We start from the raw sequence: 21,975 nt of genomic DNA, 5'->3' as shown, positions 1-21,975 counted from the left end.
GATTAAATTTGAGGTGTGAAGTAAATATTGGCGTAAGTGATAAAGAGAGTTAATGAAATAAGATCAGTGAATGGAGTTTGTTTATTGTTTTCTTAGAGTTTGGTTTTTATGATAGACAAAGATCAAAATATCTGACGAAATAGGATGAAATGAACTTGAATGATTAAATTTGAGGTGTGAAGTAAATATAGACTCTTGTGATAGATTTTATTACTTTTTTGCTTATTGTTTTCCTTGAGTTTAGTTTTACGATAAAGAAAGATCAAAATAACTGATAAACTAGGAAAAATGAACTTAGGATGATTAGATTTGAGTAGTGAAGTAAATATTGACTTGTGTGATAAAGAGAGTTAATTAAATAAAATCAGCAAATGTAGTTTGTTTATTTTTTCTTAGAGTTTGGTTTTTATGATAAAGAAAGATCAAAACAACTGATATACTAAGAAGAAATGAACTTGAGTAGTGAACTAAATATTGACTTAATTTGTGGTAAGGAGAGTGAAATGTGACTGAATGTATTTTGTTGATTGTTTTCTTACAGTGTAGCATTAAAGGAAGGACGGAAACAACCTGCATTAATGACACTGTACATTTTCATTCTTTTTCTATTATTTCCTGTACAAACTTTCACATTTCCTGATTCATTTCCATTGACAACTTTGCAAACATTTATTTATTTTCTTACTTACTCTCATCTTTCTTACAATTCCTTCTTCCTTTCTCCTCCTTCTCTTCCTTCTTTCCTCAGTCACTCAACCTCCTCCTTTCCTTTCATCTCTTCCTCGTTCTCCTTTCCTCCACCCTCTCTGCTCTCTTTCCTCCTCTCCTCTCTCCAATCACTCACCCTCCTTCTTTCCTTCACCTTTCTCCTCCTTTCTCTTTCCTCCTTCTCAGTCCTCTCTTCTCTTCCTTTCCTCTTTCTCTCCTTCCTTTCCCTCACCTTCTCTCTCTTTTCCTTCCGCTTCCCAATCACTCACCCTCCTCGTTTCCTTCACTTTCCTTCCTCTCCTCTCCCGTCACCCACCCTCCTTTGCCTCCCCCTCCTCTCTCTCTCCTCCCTCAGCCTGTCTCTCTTCACCCTGCGGACTATGTTATGTTAGCTAAGTCTTGGGCTGCTTGAAGAGGGCGCTGATGGAGAAGTGGTGCAGGCCAAGGCTACTCATTTCCTCTATCCTGCTCCTCGTCCTCTTCACTGAGTACTGCAGGACTGCATGCAGCCCTGTGTGTGTGGAGAGGGTTAGATTAGGTTAGGTTAGAGAGAGAGAGAGAGAGAGAGAGAGAGAGAGAGAGAGAGAGAGAGAGAGAGAGAGAGAGAGAGAGAGAGAGAGAGAGAGAGAGAGAGAGAGAGAGAGAGAGAGAGAGAGAGATAAGGGGGTCTATTTTGTTTTGATATTGTAAGAGAATATAAATAGATGGATTTTTCTTTTTATTGATCATAGAAATGTGGAATGTGTGGAATGTGTGTATGGTTATATGGGGTGTTTAATGTTGAGGGGATAACACACACACACACACACACACACACACACACACACACACACACACACACACACACACACACACACACACACACACACACACACACACACACACACACACACACACACACACACACACACACACACACACACACACACACACACACATTTTACAACCAAACACATAAATACACACAGAGAAGAGAGAGAGGGGATCTGATACAAGTTTATAAATTGATTAACGGAATGGATCAAGTGGATAATGAGAAACTAATCCTGAGAGAAGAATATGACATTAGAAGCACAAGATCGCATAGTAAGAAACTGAGGAAGGGAAGATGTGAGAGATGTTAAAAAATATAGTTTCCCGCAAAGATGTGTTGAGACTTGGAACAGTTTGAGTGAAGAAGTGGTGTCAGCAATGAGTGTGCTTAGTTTTAAAGAAAAATTGGGTAAGTGTAGATATGGAGACGGGGCCACACGAGCATAAAGCCCAGGCTCTGTACGGGATGATCAAAAAGTAATGACAGTGAGACCATATATTTTCACCGCACAGAGGTAAATCCAAATAGTAGCCTACATTCCTTCAAAATACTCCCCTCCTGGCTGTATGCAGCGTTCCATCCTCCTTCGCCACTTCATGAAGCAATCACGGTACTCAGAAGCCGATACACCTCGTAGCTCTGAATTGACTGCTCGTGCAAGATCTTGTATGTGATGAAACAGCTTCCCTGCGATCGCACCCTTGATTTGGAAACAACCAAAAATCACAAGAAGCAAGGTCCGGCGAGTAGGGTGAGTCATTACATCCACACACATTGGTCCTTGAGAATTGAAGATGGTGAAAAGGCGCTTCCTGCTGCAAAATCCTTCCTTCAAAATCTGAGGTCGAGGCTCTTCATCACTCAGCCACACCAAGTTAGACTGCTTGTCTCTGGTGGTGAAAAAAGAAATCCAACACTCATCTCCAGTAGCAACATCTGAGAACCGTTTCGGACCATTTGGCTCGAATTCAGCCAGCCATAGACGACAAATCTGCACCCGTTCGCTCTTCTGCTCTTCCGTAGGCAAATGAGGTAACCATCGAGCACACTTCTTCCTCAGCCCTAAGTGTTCATGCACGATGTCATGTGCACTCCCGTAACTGACACCAAGCTCCAAGGATAAGAATCGAGGAGTAACAGTTGGATCTTCGTCAATGATGGAACGTGCACGGACCGTTGTTGCTTCGGTCACGGATGTGGAGGGCGGTCAGGACGATGATCATCTTCTAGCTGAATTTTTCCGGCTGTGAAAGCTCGAATCTAGCGGGAAACAGTTTCCAGTCATGGAGTAGACTCGGGAAAATCTTCCAATAATTCTCCTCTGATCTCCGTTACTTTTTTCCCGAGTTTCCACCTTGTGAAAGTGCAACGTTCTTTCGAAAAATCCATGTATCCAGTTAGAGGCATAAACCAACATTGACGCAATCGCACAGCACAGCGAGAAAATGTAACCCAGACAAACAGCAACAAGCTCAAACGTCACAACAGGCAATACTTGCTGCCCCTTGCTCCCCTCCCTCCCAGCATATATAGTCTCTCAGAGCTACGAGTTCGACTGTCATTACTTTGATCACACACACACCTCGTACAACACAACATACACACACACACACACACACACACACACACACACACACACACACAAAAAAAAAAAAAAAAAACACCCCGAAACAGCTTGCAGGGAAAAACTAGGGAAAAACTGTTTCCAAATTAAATAAGTGTTGGATCGTATATACGGAGAGAAGAACTAATATTTATAGAGAGAGATGGAACAGAGTTGTGCTGCCAGGCGTATGACGGTGTCAAAACATACGCCATCGTGTGAACACCAACGATACATTGAAACTCCTGTTGGATTAAGGAAACTAACAGATGATATTATGGACAAAGATTTTTCTGGATTCAGGGACGAACGAGGTAATATGAGAAGGTCAATCAACATAGAAAGGGAATTAAGGTATATGAAGGACGTGATGTCGAGTCTAATGGACAAACAGGACCGACTGACAACGGAAAACACAGAGCTGAAGTTGAGATTGGTAGAATGTGAGAAGGTCAGTGCAATCAATCAGGGATTAAAACAAGAGATGAAAGAAATAAAGAAACAAAATGACGTACTAAAGGCCGCCTGTCAAGACTACGGAAACTCCTTAAGGAACTTACAGGTTAAAGTGCAGGATGGGATTGTGGACAGGGTAGAAGGTGGATTGGGTGAAAACAAGCTGAAGGAACTACGAAATGAATGGAAGCAGGAACAGGAAGACGTAAAATTTTCGGAGGTAGTAAAGAAACAAATACAGGAAAACACGAAAATCGCTGTAATTGAAGTCATTAAAGAAAAAGAAGACCTGGTGCGGGATACAGTGGACAAGAAAAAAAAGCTTCGTGATTTTTGGGATGAAGAAAAAGAAAAATCCAAATAAATTCACGAGAAAACGTGAAGAGAGAAATTGGCAAAACTGTTATCAAACAAGTACAAGACAGCACACAGGAACTAGACCAGGAAATGGAGGAAGTGATCAGGCTAGGAGGATACAGTGAAGGGGGTAGGAGACCAATGAAAGTGAGAATGAGATCCCAAGTGGCAGTAGATGAAATTATAGCTAGGAAAGGAAGCTGGCCGATGATACTGAACACAAGGATATATGGATAAAAAAAGATATGAACCTAGAGGAGAGTGAAAAGGAGAAGGTGCTAAGCAGTGAAGCTAAGGAAAGAAACGAGAAAAGGACAGAGATAGAGAAGAAACATTTTTTACTGGAGGGTTCTGGATATGAGACTAAAGAAGTGGTACCTACAGAAGAAAGAGGAGGTCGTGGAGGAGGCAGGAAATTAAGAGTGACTTATACTTTTATAGATGGGTTGTTATCAAGCATGTTGGAGGTTAGGGATTATTTGAAAGAGAAAAAGCCGGATGTAATGTGCATCGTTGAAACAAAACTAAGATAAGAGATCCATGTTAACTTTAGAGAGGAGGGATATAATACCTGGAGGAGAGACAGGAAGGATAAAGGGGAGGAGGAGTGCTGACAATGGTTCGTCATAATATGTGTGGAGGATGTGCAATATGGAGAGGACAAAGTCGAAGTAATGGGAGTAACAATCAAAACAGAGGAATTGAAGAAAAGAAAAATTATACATTTAAACATTGAAACATTTAGACATTTTATTATCCCTTGAATAAATACAATCATTTATAAGTGAGAATATATAAGTACAGGGAGCCTATTAGAAGCTACAAGCTTTTTGGGTAGTAAAGGAATTATAGTGCAGACAATATATGCTATATGTGCATACAGTGGCAAATAACTAATATTTACTAACTCAGATGACTCTTCTAATATTAAGGCAATCAGGTTAATAACTTTATAGTTATAATAGGAACAATAATAATAATAATAATAACAATAATAATTTGTGGCCGCCACAAAGACAGTTAAGGCCCACGCCACTGATTGTGGCATACCACACACACACACACAATAATAATAATAATAATAATAATAATAATAATAATAATAATAATAATAATAATAATAATAATAATAATAATAATAATAATAATAATAATAATAATAATAATAATAATAATAATAATAATAATAATGATAATAATAACAATAATAATAATAATAATAATAATAATGATAATAATAATAATAGTAATAATAATAATGATAATAATAATAATGATAATAAAAACAATAATATTAATAATAATAATAATAATAATAATAATAATAATAATAATAATAATAAATAGATAAATGAATAAATAAATAAAACAGATGAAGATAATGATGAGTTATGAAAAGGGGTTGTGTGTGGGCAAAGAAGTCACTCTTAGTTGTGATTCTAATGATTTTTTTCTGCAATTTAAATAAAGGTAGTAAATGAGTAGGATAAGTACTGCACCAAACCGGTGTACAATAGTGTAGGTGAGGTAAGACATGGGCATTATATAACATTTTCAGAACATCAGTAGGCATTAATTCTCTAATTTGATGCAACATAGACACAAGTCGGGAAATTTTAAGAGTTACATTCGTTATATGATTTTTAAAGGTCATATTTTCATCACATGTTATACCTATATATATATATATATATATATATATATATATATATATATATATATATATATATATATATATATATATATATATATATATATATATATATATATATATATATATATATATATATATATATATAAATATGATCAAATAAAAATCTTCCTCTTCTTCTTCATCCTCTTCTTGTTGGTGTTTTTGTTGTTGTTGTTGTTCTGGATTTATTGTTGTTGTTGTTTTTGTTGTTGTTGTTGTTGTTGTTCATATTATTATTATTATTATTATTATTATTATTATTATTATTATTATTATTATTATTATTATTATTATTATTATTATTATTATTATTATTATTATCATTAATATCAATATTATTGTATTATAATTATTATCATTATTATATTAACATTATTATCATCACCATTATCAGCATCATCATTATCATGATCATCATTGTCATCATCCCCATCATCATTATAATCATCATCATCAGAAGCTGTAGAAGAAGTAGCAATATAAAGACAACAACAACAACAACACAACAACAACAACAACACACACACACACACACACACACACACACACACACACACACACACACACACACACACACACACACACACACACACACACACACACACACACACACACACACACACACACACTGATAATACACTATGAAATAAGATAGCGAAACGACATGTTGTCATGTCTAAGGAGTCCAGCACCCCTAACTAAAATCTTGTTATAAGAAGAATAAAAGAAAGTGAAGTGTGTGCATCACTTCCCAGCACCTCCAATAATTGATTTCAGCACCCCAGAGAGTGCTACCACCCCAGATTGGAAAGCGCTGACCTAGAACTTGGGTATCATGGTGACATGTAGGTGATTTTAAACTACTCGACAAATGGCAGTGTCAAGGCGATACGTGGTGGATTTGAACCTACGCGTGGATGTCTGCCCGATCCCACGCTCACCACCTTATCCACTACGACACCGCCTCTCTCTCTCTCTCTCTCTCTCTCTCTCTCTCTCTCTCTCTCTCTTGTTTTTAGGTAGTCTGTCCTGAATTATAAATGAAAAAATAATATCTTGAAGTACAAATAACACCGTGGTACAGCACATATATATCATAAAGTAAATGATAAATAGATAAATAAATAAATAAATAAATAAATAAATAAATAAACCACCTCACGATTTTCCACGATAATATTTTCCACGCTTCGATTTTCCACGATAATATTTTCCACGCTTCGATTTTCCACGATAATATTTTCCACGCTTCGATTTTCCACGATAATATTTTCCACGCTTCGATTTTCCACGATAATATTTTCCACGCTTCGATTTTCCACGATAATATTTTCCACGCTTCGATTTTCCACGATAATATTTTCCACGCTTCGATTTTCCACGATAATATTTTCCACGCTTCGATTTTCCACGATAATATTTTCCACGCTTCGATTTTCCACGATAATATTTTCCACGCTTCGATTTTCCACGATAATATTTTCCACGCTTCGATTTTCCACGATAATATTTTCCACGCTTCGATTTTCCACGATAATATTTTCCACGCTTCGATTTTCCGATAATATTTTCCACGCTTCGATTTTTCACGATAATATTTTCCACGCTTCGATTTTCCACGATAATATTTTCCACGCTTCGATTTTCCACGATAATATTTTCCACGCTTCGATTTTCCATGATAATATTTTCCACGCTTCGATTTTCCACGATAATATTTTCCACGCTTCGATTTTCCACGATAATATTTTCCACGCTTCGATTTTCCACGATAATATTTTCCACGGTAATATTTTCCCAGTCCTCAGGGTGTGAGAGCAGTGACGAGGCAACCTTGCCGCGCCTCACACGGATCGCCATGAGCAATGACCCACCACACACCACGCCCCAGCCACTGTCATGAAGTGAGTCCTCTCACCAGTAGAGGTCCCTCCTCGTCCTGCCAATGTCTGGTGCATAACGTACAGCGTGCCTCACACCACACCCCCAGCCACTGACATGAAGGGAGCCCTCTCACCCCTGAAGGACCCCCTTCGTACTGCCAGTGTCTGGTGTATGGCGCCCAGCGTGCCACACACCACACCCCCAGCCACTGACATGAAGGGAGCCCTCTCACCCCTGAAGGACCCCCCCCGTACTGCCAGTGCCTGGTGTATGGCGCCCAGCGTGCCACACACCACACCCCAGTCACTGGCATGAAGTGAGTCCTCTCACCCCTGAAGGACTCCCTTCGTACTGCCAGTGCCTGGTGTATGGCGCCCAGCGTGCCACACACCACGCCCCAGCCACTGACATGAAGTGAGTCCTCTCACCCCTGAAGGACCCCCCTCGTACTGCCAGTGTCTGGTGCATGGTGCACAGCGTGCCACACACTACGCCCCAGCCACTGGAATGAAGTGAGCCCTCTCATCTCTAAAGAACTCCCTTCGTACTGCCAGTGTCTAGTGCATGGTGCACAGCGTGCCCTCGTTCATGGCGATTTATTCAGCCCAGTGCTACCACAATCAAGAGACATCCTCCACCAGACTCTATGGAAGGAGCTCTTATTTCCCTATAAGGACTCCCCCCTCTGGTCAACATCTGGTGAATGGTAGACATTGATCCCTTGCTTATGGCAACTCCTTGCCTAGTATGAGGCACTGCAAGTGGATGATTATCATTGAAGCTTAAGGCCACAAAGGAAAAGAAGGACCTGCTGCCAGTTCCTTGCCTTGGGCCCCAGGCAGGACCCAACAGCCACCTTCTCCCCCAGTGCGGCGCCCAAGGCCGTCACGGCCCTCAACAAATTTTGGCCGAAACTGTTTTCAATTTTCATTTAGATTTTGATCCGAATAGAAAATCATCGATTGCAAGTGAAAAACGAGGGTGTTTGCAAATTGTGGAAAATTAAGGTGATCAGTGAAACAACACAAGGCAGCTTTGCATTGCTTAGTATAACATAAGGAGTGTGTACCTTGCCCGTCTGTTGCCCGTGAATATCATGATGCACATGTTCCTAGATGCCTGGATAGAGCCAGTAATGCATTGGCGGCTGCCTACTTCATGGCGGACTTTAGAAGATCAAGTAGATTTCTGGATAGGGAGGATGAATGGACGTAAGTAAACATGTATACAAGAACTGCCACAGGTTGGTCTACTTTAGGTTCTGATTTTCTTATGTCCTTGAATTATTTTTTCATCTTTTTAACCAAAGCATTCTGTAAATATAAGGAAAAAAGGAAGGCATGAAGGGGGTGAGATAAAATGTTTTGTTTTATGCTGCTGCTACTACTACTACTACTACTACTACTACTACTACTACTACTACTACTACTACTACTACTACTACTACTACTACTACTACTACTACTACTACTACTACCTTTACGACAACAACAACAACAACAACAACAACTACTACTACTACTACTACTACTACTACTACTACTACTGCCTACGTCACAACAACAACAACAACAACAACTACTAGTACTACTACTACTACTACTACTGCTACTGCTGCTACTGCTACTGCTACTGCTACTGCTACTGCTACTACTGCTACTGCTGCTACTACTACTACTACTACTGCTACTGCTACTACTACTACTACTACTACTACTACTACTACTACTACTACTACTGCTGCTGCTGCTACTGCTGCTACTGCTACTACTACTACTACTACTACTACTACTACTACTATTACTACTACTACTACTACTCCTACTTTTGCTATTACTACTATTTCTATAACTGGTAATAAGACTTAATGACTGCGTACGAAGAGGAAAAGTTATGCCAGAGCTGCCCGGGCGGCTCTGCATGGCAGCCTACTAGACAAGCCACCCCGGCGGCCATGGCAGTATAAGGGTTAAACAAATAGTGTGTAATGATGCGTAATGCCTGCATTTTTGTGTTTTGGTGCAAAAAAAGCTGAAAACTACTAAAATAACACGTTTTTGTTACTTTTACTTTGGTTTCTCTATATTGGCTTGTTTACATCAATTTTATCGTTTTGAAGCATAACAATGTAAAATGACTTGAATATACAAAATTTTCAATCGAGATAGTTATATTTTTCATAAAACACCTTAGAAACACATAAATAAGATGTTTTAACAAATATAGTGTTTTGCCTGCATTTCTGAGTTTTGGTGCATAAAATGCTGGAAAACACCAAATTAATCCATTTTGACATATTTTAGTTCCATAAACAAATAGTGTGTAATCATGCCTTTTGCCTGCATTTCTGTGTTTTGGTGCATAAAAAGCTAAAAATACTAAAATACCATTTTTTTTTAGTTTTACTGTGGCTTGTTTTCATCAATTTTATCGTTTTAAAGCACAACAATGTAAAATGACGTGAATATACAAAATTTTCATTCGAGATAGTTATTTTTCATACAACACCTTAAAAACACATAAATAAGACGTTTTTAACAAATGTAGTATTTTGCCTGCATATCAATAAACGTCAGATTTTAGAATCAGTTTGTATACAGAACCATAAGAATTATAATCTAAATGAAGGCATGTTTAAGCTAGATCCATTAACTAGAGCACTGGTGAATAAATCCGTACCAGATCTAGGGATTAGTGGTAAAGACAGATCAGGTCCTGATAGGGTTTGAGTAGGGTGGAGCTCACAGGTGGGGTTGGCCAATCACACTGTGCCACGTTGCTCTCATCCTCTGTCCCTCCCCCTTCTCTTGGTTCAGTTCGCTTGTATTTTCATTCTACTTTGTACTGCTGAAGATGAAGGCAGTGGCCTTCGAAACATCCAGAATAAATACTTCAAGTCTCTATCTGTGGGTTTACTGACAAGTTTATATTGACGATAGTGTAATATTCCATCCCTCAACTAAGTATGAAATAAAGTAATTGAGCACGTAAGTAGCAAGTCAGTCAGTCTGTAAGTCAGTAAATGTGCAAGAAGTGTTGGTAAGTAGGCAAACAATATGTCAGTAAAATTAGAAATAAAGTAGTTAATGCAGAAGTCAGTCAGTCTGTTAGTTAATGAGTCTTTCAGTGAGTCAGTCAGTCACTCTGTCAATTAATCAGTCAATCAATCACTAAGAAAGCAAAGAAGCAAGAAAATACACACACACACACACACACACACACACACACACACACACACACACACACACACACGGCCCGGTAGCTCAGTGGTTAGAGCGCCGGCTTCACAAGTCAGATGACCGGGGTTCGATTCCCCGGCCGGGTGGAGATATTTGGGTGTGTCTCCTTTCAAATGTAGCCCCTGTTCACCTAGCAGTGAGTAGGTACGGGATGTAAATCGAGGAGTTGTGACCTTGTTGTCCCGGTGTGTGGTGTGTGCCTGGTCTCAGACCTATCCGAAGATCGGAAATAATGAGCTCTGAGCTCGTTCCGTAGGGTAACGTCTGGCTGTCTCGCCAGGGACTGCAGCAGATCAAACAGTGAATCACACACACACACACACACACTGACAAACACACACACACACACACACACACACACACACACACACACACACACACACACACACACACACACACACACACACACACACACACACACACACACACACACACACACACACACACACACACACACACACACACACACACACACACACACACACACACACACACACACACACACACACACACACACACACACACACACACACACACACAGACACCAAATAACACCCAAAACACCAAAGTACAGGGCAACAGCAAGTTTCGCCCTCTTCAGTTGCGTGGACGTGTGGGTTTTGATTTGATTTGATTTGATTTATTTATTTGCAAAATATAACAGAAGTCTTCAAATGTACATTAATACATTTTTTGTGGCTTTAGTCCGCTGAGCACCAGCTTCCTTAGCAGACAGAAAATATCATTCACATACAAACTGTAGTTAGAGCGGCAATACATTGGCTAATGACAATAATATTTCTACTTAATATCTTAATAATTTCCCTAATTTGTACCTAGGACATAACATTGAATATGATTTATCTAAGATTACGTTACAACGTGATATCTATTGTTAAACATAATATACACAACAATCATGCTAATACATCAATTTTGTAAGTTATGTAAGTAGCTTTTAACCTTATTTTTAAATACTTTGATATTGTTAATGGATTTTAAATCAGTTGGCAATTCATTCCAACATTGTGGTCCGACACAGTGTATAGAAATTTGTATAATGTTGTACGTGGTTGTGGATAAACTAAATTTATGTTGTTACCTCTTGTACCTTGAGCATGGTGAAAAACAGTAAATATATTAGAATTCAAATCCCTATTATGTATATCATTAAATATATTAAGTAACAAAAAATACTTCTTAACTAAATCAAATTTAAGCAACCCTAACTCAGAAAATAACAAATCAGTTGAATCATATATCCCTTTATAACATATTGCTCTAATAATCTTTTGAAATATAAAAACATCTTTGATGATTGTTGACCAGGAACATCCCCAAATTGCAACACAATAGGTGATATAAGGATAACAAAGGGAATAGTAAATACATCGCAGTGCTTCAGTAGTTAAATTTCGTCTACTATTATATATAATTCCACATGATTTTGATAGATTTATGCAAACAGACTGTATATGCTTTTTCCAGCTTAGATTTTCATCAATGATGACACCCAAAAATTTTGTATGAGAAACCCTTTCTATTTCTCTCCCTCGAAAAAATATTGGTTCAAAATTACTAGAAACAGAACGACTCTGAAACAATATAAACTTAGTTTTCTTTATGTTAATAGTTAAGTAATTTGCCAACACCAATCTTGAAATTTTTTCTAATGCAGTATTCACTTTTACATGTAAATTATCTAGAGAATTGTCTGTCATAAGTAAATTAGTGTCATCTGCAAATAATACAAAGTTTAATTTGTCTTTTGCTGCAGTAATATAATTTATATAAACTAGGAACAGCAATGGTCCCAAGATTGACCCTTGTGGCACACCTTTACTTATATTTTCCATTGATGAAAAATTGCCATTGCAATAAACAGTCTGATTTCTGTCTGCCAAATAGCATGAAAACAATCTCAGCACAACACCTCGAATACTAATATTTTCCAGTTTACCTAATAGTATATTGTGATTAAGTGAATCAAAAGCCTTACTTAAGTCAAGAAATATTCCAATAACATAAAGTTTACTTTCCAGGCTCTTTAATACTTTTGTTGTAAATTGCAGTGTTGCTTTTTCTGTTGATCTGTTTCTACGGAACCCAAGTTGGTTATCAGAGAGTAAATTAAAATCTTCCAGATAGTTAGTAAGTCTTGTTACAATTGCTTTATCAAACACTTTGCTTAGTGAGGGTAGACAAGATATTGGTCTGTAATTATTCTCATCATCTTTAGCACCAGATATATGAACAGGTATTACTTTTGCTATTTTCAGTTTATTGGGGAAATATCCTTGTTTGAAACATAAATTGATTATATAAGCAAGTGGAATATCAATATAATGGGCAGTATGTTGGAGAATGTAAGGTGGAATTTCATCATAACCTTCTGCTGTGTTCTTTAAGGTCTTTAGATACTGTTGCACTTCTGAAGTGGTAACAGGATAAAGATAAAGTGAAAAATTAGTCGAATTACCAATGAAATCCCTATAAATATTTTGCGAATTGTTAGTTTCGGGGTAAAGTTATAGAACTTTTTAAGAAGTGATTATTAAAAACAGTTGCTGTACTTTCATTAAAATTTTAAAGATTAATTTCCTTATTATGACCACCACTTTTCTTTTTAAGTACTAGGTTAATAATTTTCCAGGTGGATTTCATATTACCTTGAGACAGCTTAAGCTGATCCTGGTGGTACTTGTTTTTTGCATACCGTAAAAGCGATACAAGGTTATTTCTGTAAGTTCTATACCTCTGACCATACGTTAAAGGCCATTTCGGTGCTAACCTCTCTAGTCTGCGCTTTTCTCGCATGCTATTTCGTAATGCGATGGTGATGTGAGGACTTTTTTCTTGCTTACTATTCACCTTAATTTTATGTTTTGGAAAACACTTCTGAAAATTATCACTATAAATGTTGTAAAATTCATCAAAAGCCTGTGCTGGGTCATTTCATTCAAGTATATGCAACCAGTTAGTATCTTCGACTTGCCTCTTAAACGTGTTCATGTTTTCCTCAGAGAATATTCTTTTATTTATATATTGAGACTTTTGTACGCTGTTTTTACTAAAGGAGGAAAACACTGGAAAATGGTCTGAAATATCAGTGTATATAATATAATTATCTATATTGTTCAAGGAGTTAGTGGTCCAGATATGATCTATTAAAGTAGCAGAGGTGTCCGTCACACGAGTAGGTTTAGTGGTTGAAGGAATGCATGCATGAGAATACATCAAATTCATGAAATCTATGACCCCTGGGTCCTCCGGTTTAAGCAAGTCAAGATTCCAATCACCAAAAAAATATACATTAGTATAATTTCTATCTTCAATGAAGTCTAGGATCATATTTACGCTATTAATGAAGTGAGGTATACTACTCTTAGGTGGCCTGTAAACAGAAGCAAGAAAAATATTACTGTGGCCATCAAAAAGTTCAACACAAACACATTCAATATGTGGTTCCATCATACAACACTCAGATAAAATACTAGAATTATAGATATCAGAAACATACATACAAACACCACCACCCTGCCTATCCCTATTCATTGTATATAAATTGTATCCTATTATATTATACAGTATTGAAATATTGTCATCTAGTGTTGTTTCTGAAAAGCCTAAAACATCAAATTTAAAATTTACATCACACAATAATTCATCATTGAATATTTGAAAATTTTTGGGATGCTCTAATGTTGGTACTTATGACAGTGAAAACATTAGCATTTTCTATATTCTTAATGTCATCTATGTACAAATATTGTGAATTTTACAAGACCCGTCTTCTGTGTGAAGCAATAAGGATCATATCTGCTATTCATTTGATTATCCTGCTCAGTATTGTGTATATTGAATACCATTTTATCTAGATCGGTAATCGAACGATAATTACGGTTTACTAAGTCACTATTAATAAGTCTATATAATTCATCATCACATACAAAATGAAAAGGTAAATATGCATAAGTAGCCATTAAAGAAAACTGGCTTACCTTTACTATTCACACTCCCCGGTAAACCGCTCGCCCGTTTCACCACCTCCACGCATCCCTGAAGCAGCAGTACTGGTATACTCTGATACTGCATCACCACGAATAGCATCGTCCCTTGAGCTACCACCAACAGCCTGAGATCCTGTCTCGCCCAAAGCAGCAGCAGGTCCCAATCCCGGCTCTCCAGAAGCAATAGCATCCACAGAGTCATGTTCAGCAGCGGCAGCAGCATGATCAGGTCTCTCGCCACCATGATGAGCAGCAGGAGTCATTCTCTCTTTTATGATAAGTTTTGTGTGGCGAAAGTATGCCACCTTTCCCTGTGCTCTTGCCTGCTTCAGTTGAGGCATCTGTGCGTTCCTTTCAGCCTGCGACGCAGCACACAAGTCATCATTTATATAGATGTTGGTGCCCTTTAGCTTTCGTGCACTTCTCATTACTGCTTCCCGATCACAGTAACGAGAGAAGCGCGCTACAATGGGGCGTGGATAGCTATCTCGGCGCTGTCCCACCATATGGGCTCTCTCCAGCATCAATCCAGGAAGCTGAAGCTTTTTCGTAAGCAGGAAAGTCACCATCATCGCTGATGGGTGAGGGTGTGGGGGAACGTGGATGTGTGTGTGGGTGTGGGAGACTTGCTAAAGAGGTGTTAATGAGACAAATAACCCTTGACTTCTGATTTAGATATCTTGTGTGAGAGATAACTTCTTTCCTCCTTCTCCTTTTCCTCTTCTGACTTTACTCCTTTCCCTCTGCAACCCTACTCTCCTCTCTCTTTCTCTCTCTCTCTCTCTCTCTCTCTCTCTCTCTCTCTCTCTCTCTCTCTCTCTCTCTCTCTCTCTCTCTCTCTCTCTCTCTCTTTTTTTTTTTTTTTTTTTTTTTTTACTTTATTACATATTTTTATACATTGGTGAGTCAAGAGCTTCAGTAGGGTTGCTGAGAACTATCTTTGACATGGAATTAAATACACGGAACAACTAAAATATGCAAAACTAAATTACCAATTATACAGACACGTACAGTACATGTGCTATTTACATGCTATGGTTGTTTAATCCATGCATTGGCAGCAGACTTAAAGGTGTGTAGGGAGGTGGTGTAGTGAAGCTGTGTCTGCATAACCAGATGGTTCCACATTCGCGTATAACGTGGAAGGAAGGAGCGAAGGAAGGTCTCCGTCCTAGCAAAAGGGACGACGAGTTGGTGAACCCTGGATGTGGCAGCTCTGGTGGTGTGGCCATGTGGCTGTGCCCAGGGCTGGCGGAGTGCAGTCAGGTGCGGGGCGCCTTGCTTATGTGTCTTGTAGATGACACACAACCCTGCCACATCACGACGCTGCTGAAGAGGCTGCATGGTAGGGGACGGCTGGTCTGGCGGGGCCTTTAGACGTATCAGGCGTTGTGCTCGATGCTGGATCTTGTCTAGAAGGCTTAAGTATGAGGGGCAGGACAACCAGGTGAGAGGGCATACTCCATAAGGGGCGGACTTGAGCTGCATATAGGGTGGAGATTCCCTGGGAGTCGAGGAGATGTGAGACGCGCCGGATGCAGCTAAGTTTCCATGCGGCTTTCTTGGCTATAGTCCTGACGTGTCCAGTGAAGGTCAGGGCACTGTTCATTTCCACACCAAGTATGGAGATGGAAGCCTGCAGGGGTAACGCCCTTCCATCAAGTAAGATGGTGGGTGTGTCAGGGGAGTGTCGTCGGAAACCAGCATCACCTGTGTCTTGTCAGGAGCAAGTTCCACTTGCCATCGATGCCCCCATGAAACTATGGTTTGCAGTACCTGGTTGATGTGTGCGACAGTCGCACAGTGATCACCGCTGTCGCAAGGGAATGTCAGGGTACAGTCATCGGCGTATGCATGTGCCTCTGGAATGAGCTGGAGCAGGTCATTAAAAAATGCATTCCAGAGGAGAGGGCCGAGAACACTACCCTGTGGGACGCTGGCAGAGATAGGATGTTGGTCTGATGTTTGTCCATTCATCACCACTCTGAGGTATCTGCCTCGCAGGTAGTCTTGCAGCAAGAGGAGCAGATGCCCGTGGATACCCAAGCTGTTCAGTTTGGTGATTAGGCCGTGATGCCACACCCTGTCGAATGCTCCCGCAATGTCGAGAGCAATGATAAAGGTGTCTTTTCCCTGGTCTAGGGACTTATGCCAGGTGGTGGATAATTGAAGTAACAGGTCTGCTGCTGACCTGTTATTTCTGAAACCAAATTGTTTGGTATTAAGTAGATGATGTGAGCCGAGAAAGCAAGATATTTTGTTTGCTATAATGGCTTCAAGTATTTTACCAGGAACTGAGAGAAAGGAGATAGGTCTATAGTTCTTGGGATCAGTCCTCTTGCCCTTTTGTGTATTGCCACCACTCTGGCACCCTTCCAGAGGGTGGGCCACACTCCAGTGGTGATGCAGTGCTGAAAAATGGCGGTGAGGGGTGTAGCCAGCTGAGAGGCACAGTGCTTAAGGATATGAGGGCTTATGTTGTCTGGGCCTAAGGCCTTGTTAGTGTCAACTTGTGACAGACGTTGCCGTACTTCCTCAATAGTGATGGTAATGGTGGAAAGTTTCGCATTTGTGAGGGCTGGCACAAATGGAGGAGGGCGCTCAGGATCAGGTACTGACATCTTGTTGGAGAAAAAAGATGCAAGTACTTCAGCTTTGTCCTTATTTTTGGTGGCCACTGTACCATCGGACTTGTGTAGTGGTGGAACATCATCATCTGATGTCAGGCCTTGCTGCTGCTTAAGTGTGGTCCACCAGGTCTTACTACCCACTGAACGACCGCTGAGTTTGGTCTTAAGGTCTTCTTGCCAGCGTCGTTGAGCCCACTGTTGTACTTGTCGCATGGCTGCACAAGCGTGCTTGTAGCGCTCCTTATTAAATTGGGTAGCATGGCGTGAATACAGTTTCAAGCGCGACTCTTTTCATCAGCTGCCACTCTACACTGGTAACCAAACCAGGGCTGGTCAAGGGGCTTAACAGTGTAGGAATGGCAGGAACATACCTTTCTTGGTACTTGAGCAGAGTACGTGTAAAAGTGTGTACTTGATTATTGATGTCTCCTACGAGGATGCTGCTCCAGGGCGTTTGTTGTAAGGTGTTGCAGAGACCTTTCCAGTCTGCTTTTCCCCACAACCAGTTGGTGCGTGTCACAGCATCATCCCTCTGAGGTGCAACCTGGATTACGCTCAGGACAGCCACATGATCTGATGATCCCACAGCACTGAGTGGAGTGCAGGTGACAACACTGTCTGGTAGATCGCTAACGACAGGATCTAGAGATGAGCCAGAAGTATGAGTGGGAAAATCAACATAATTGGAGAGACCATGTACTGTGAGGAGTTCCTCAAAAGATCTTGCAACCAAGTGTTGGTTCATGTCACCAACAATGACGACGTGGTTACAAGTGTGTTGTTGCAGCAGCTCATCGAGGTGAGATTGGAGGAATGCAATGGGCTCATTACCGTGCCACTGTGGACGGTAACACACACACAACAAGACGGTCTGGTGTTGAGCCCATATCTTGAAAAACATCATCTCAAGATGATTTGGAAGGGTGACGTCAAGTAGTTGGACCGACAGACTCTTGTGGAAGGAAACGGCAACACCACCAAAGGTTCCGCGCGTCCTGTCGCGTCGATACCATCTCGTGTATCCGCTCATGTGTCCAAAGTTGTCAGGAATTGACTCATTTAGAAAGGTTTCTACTGTTGCAACAATGTCCGGAGTGTGAGGAATCACGTGACTATTGACGAGGTCTCCTATGTTCGTTTGAAGTCCTCGGACATTGGCAGAGATGATGGTAAGTTGATCACGAGACTTATGGGCGGGCATGACTCCAGGCTGTTTGAGTGAAGTTTGGCGGGTGGGAATTGGATGAATGGGCGGGGTTAGGGTCAGGGTAGAGCGGTTGTGGGTATGTTGTATAAACCTGATTTCCTGGTACAGGTGCCCATTTACCGGTGAGAGGCTGGGGTAAGGCAGGGCCAGAGGCAGGATGAGCAAGAGGAAGGAATCGACTTAGTGTCTGAACAATTAAGGCGTTGTTTTGTGCCTGCTCAGTTGAGATTCTGCGGAATAAGTTTTCCTCTCTCTCCTGCGCGATACGAGTGCGACACTCCTCAACAGTGTGGCCCACTCGCAGACAGTAGGTGCACTTTTTCCTCCTTAGGCAGTTGGCCTCTGTGTGACCGTTACGCCTGCAGTGTTTGCAGTAACCTCTTGACTGGTTACGTGGCGAGGATCGGAATGAAACAGTGCTTCCTGAGACTGGTTTGCTAGAGTGACCTGTCTGCAATTCCTTCTTGTTATTTTTGTTATTCTCCGTGATCCTGGTGTTACGAGTATTTGTGGGTGCAACGACTGACTTAGTCTCACCCTCAGATGTAGCAGTAACAGTCTGAGGTGGGGTGGGTGACTGGGGCCAGACGAGGTGGTGGTGGTGGTGTTGGTGGTAGACTGAAGTGGTTGAGGCTTCCCTGATGTCCACCAGTTTGCTGTTGCGTTACTGGAGGCCACTTGTCTATCCCACTCTTTATCTATGCTGTGAGACCTAGCGGTGGCAGCGATCGATCTCGTGTCAAGTTCCTCTGTGCTGGATCTTGTAGAAGAAATGTTGTCAATGAAATCCAGGACGGTGACTACAGCATCCCTTTTCTCAGCCAGTGTTTGCGAGGTGGTTTCGAAAAAACTTAGGATGTTTTTCTTCCTCGTCAGTTCCACTCTTAGTTGCCGAATGATCTCAACTAATTCTCTAGGCTCTAACTGCAAGAGATCTTCGAGTTCATCATCTCCTGCAGGCGCAACAGAGGAGTCAGCATCAGATGGGTCAGCGTCTCCTCTAGACTCTCGTCCTCGGCCGCCTGGTATACCACAGGGGCAGTGATTCCCAGAGCTTCGCGCAGAGCAGTAGTCTCACAGCAGTCAAAGGTATTATTGTCACCGAGACATGTGGTGTGGGAGGTGTTGGGGCAATCACCATGTGAACAGTCAATAATGGTCTTGTTGGAGGTGGTTTTCCGCAAACGGCACACCATCTACCTGGCTGGTATCCAGGGAGACCCAGGGGGCGTGTGATGAGGCGGTGGTGGTTCACATCTCCTGGCATATTCGCGAGTGATGAAGTGATAATGAGCTGATGAGGGAGGGTACTGTCATACAATCGGGAGGCTGGACGGTGTTAATTCACCCAGGGTTGCGTTCTCCCTGCAGATCCTCCAGAAGCTGGGGCAGTACTAGTGAAAGAATGGGAAGGAAAAAATGAAAGAAAGAAAGCGATGACAGGGAGAGCGAGAAAGGGTGGTAATTGAGGTGAAACGATTGTTCTTCCTGACGAGCAGCAGGACAGTTGGTGGGCGGGGCTTGCCACGTGATAGCAGTTACTGCCGCGACGATCAAGTTCTGCCTTTGTTCTTCTTGTTTTCGCCAAAGCAAGAGAACATTGGCAATTTCTGATCAATTGATTGCACTTAGCGATTCAGCGTACATTCATGTACGGATGGTAAAACAGCCAGTGCTGAGAGAGTAGTACAACAGCTGATATTTGCAGTTTATCAGGAGCTGTGTGGACGTGTGTGTGTGTGTCTCTCTCTCTCTCTCTCTCTCTCTCTCTCTCTCTCTCTCTCTCTCTCTCTCTCTCTCTCTCTCTCTCTCTCTCTCTCTCTCTCTCTCTCTCTCTCTCTCTCTCTCTCTCTCTCTCTCTCTCTCTCTCTCTCTCTCTCTCTCTCTCTCTCTCTCTCTCTCTCTCTCTCTCTCTCTCTCTCTCTCTCTCTCTCTCTCTCTCTCTCTCTCTCTCTCTCTCTCTCTCTCTCTCTCTCTCTCTCTCTCTCTCTCTCTCTCTCTCTCTCTCTCTCTCTCTCTCTCTCTCTCTCTCTCTCTCTCTCTCTCTCTCTCTCTCTCTCTCTCTCTCTCTCTCTCTCTCTCTCTCTCTCTCTCTCTCTCTCTCTCTCTCTCTCTCTCTCTCTCTCTCTCTCTCTCTCTCTCTCTCTCTCTCTCTCTCTCTCTCTCTCTCTCTCTCTCTCTCTCTCTCTCTCTCTCTCTCTCTCTCTCTCTCTCTCTCTCTCTCTCTCTCTCTCTCTCTCTCTCTCTCTCTCTCTCTCTCTCTCTCTCTCTCTCTCTCTCTCTCTCTCTCTCTCTCTCTCTCTCTCTCTCTCTCTCTCTCTCTCTCTCTCTCTCTCTCTCTCTCTCTCTCTCTCTCTCTCTCTCTCTCTCTCTCTCTCTCTCTCTCTCTCTCTCTCTCTCTCTCTCTCTCTCTCTCTCTCTCTCTCTCTCTCTCTCTCTCTCTCTCTCTCTCTCTCTCTCTCTCTCTCTCTCTCTCTCTCTCTCTCTCTCTCTCTCTCTCTCTCTCTCTCTCTCTCTCTCTCTCTCTCTCTCTCTCTCTCTCTCTCTCTCTCTCTCTCTCTCTCTCTCTCTCTTTTTTTTTTTTTTATTTAAACAAACTTTATACAGAAGAACATGTACCCAAAGGCGCACTGTCGTGTGCTACCTATCCTAAGGGTACTACAATCTATTTCTCTACAATATTTACAAGACTTAAAAATAGATAATATACAAGATGGTCAGCATGTAAATGGAGCACTGTTCGTTTCACTTCACTAGCACTATTCACGCACTGCACTACACTGAGTGTCACGTCACAAAGAGTGTCAGAGGAGTTGGCAGTGTCTGTCTCCACTTATGTGCCATCAGTTTGACACTGTGTGTGTTCATCTCCTGGACGTGAGGCACCGCGGCCGTGAACAAGTTCCACATCCTGGAGACGCGTCCTGCGAAGGTGCGTTGATGCTGACACCCGTGGGATCGCGGCACCTCTACGGCGTCACCACCATTGAGCACCGTTCTCGTGCTCCGTGCGGTGACTCTTAGAGGATGACGCAGCCCTGCCAGATGTGGCACTCTTTGCACCTGTGCCTTATGGAACACTACGATCGCCGCCACGTCTCTGCGGTGTTCCAGTGAATCAAGGGACGCTCAGGCTCTGGGTGAGGTGGTAGTGCAGCATCTACTAGCCGTATGGCGCGGCGTTGGATGCTGTCCAGTCTCCTTCTGTGTGTGGCGGCACAGGACATCCAGGAGAGAGCTGCGTATTCAAGGTGGGGCCGCACCTGTGCCTTGTACAGCAGCAGTCTCCCCTTCCTGTCGAGGAAACTGGCGATCCTTCTGAGAGCGGAGATCCTGTGAGAGGCTTTCTTGGCAATGGTTTTGACATGCCTGTC

At 41.6% G+C, this 21,975-nt stretch overlaps 1 protein-coding gene across 1 annotated transcript; it reads right to left on the bottom strand.

Annotated features, from left to right (window-relative positions):
* Nucleotides 1-15,796: 15,796 nt before the first annotated feature.
* On the bottom strand, nt 15,797-17,607 carry LOC123500494. Its single transcript, XM_045249201.1, has 3 exons — nt 17,053-17,607; nt 16,382-16,897; nt 15,797-16,246 (listed from the first exon to the last, which is right to left on the bottom strand). Exons 1-3 carry the CDS (start codon nt 17,605-17,607, stop codon nt 15,797-15,799), a joined length of 1,521 nt encoding a protein of 506 aa, XP_045105136.1.
* Nucleotides 17,608-21,975: the final 4,368 nt, after the last annotated feature.

This window comes from Portunus trituberculatus, unplaced genomic scaffold (genome assembly GCF_017591435.1).
Source record: "Portunus trituberculatus isolate SZX2019 unplaced genomic scaffold, ASM1759143v1 PGA_scaffold_313__1_contigs__length_64937, whole genome shotgun sequence".
Classification (NCBI taxonomy): domain Eukaryota; kingdom Metazoa; phylum Arthropoda; class Malacostraca; order Decapoda; family Portunidae; genus Portunus; species Portunus trituberculatus.
Note: the sequence above shows the minus strand (reverse complement) of the source record. Positions and strands in the feature narration are given on the sequence as shown.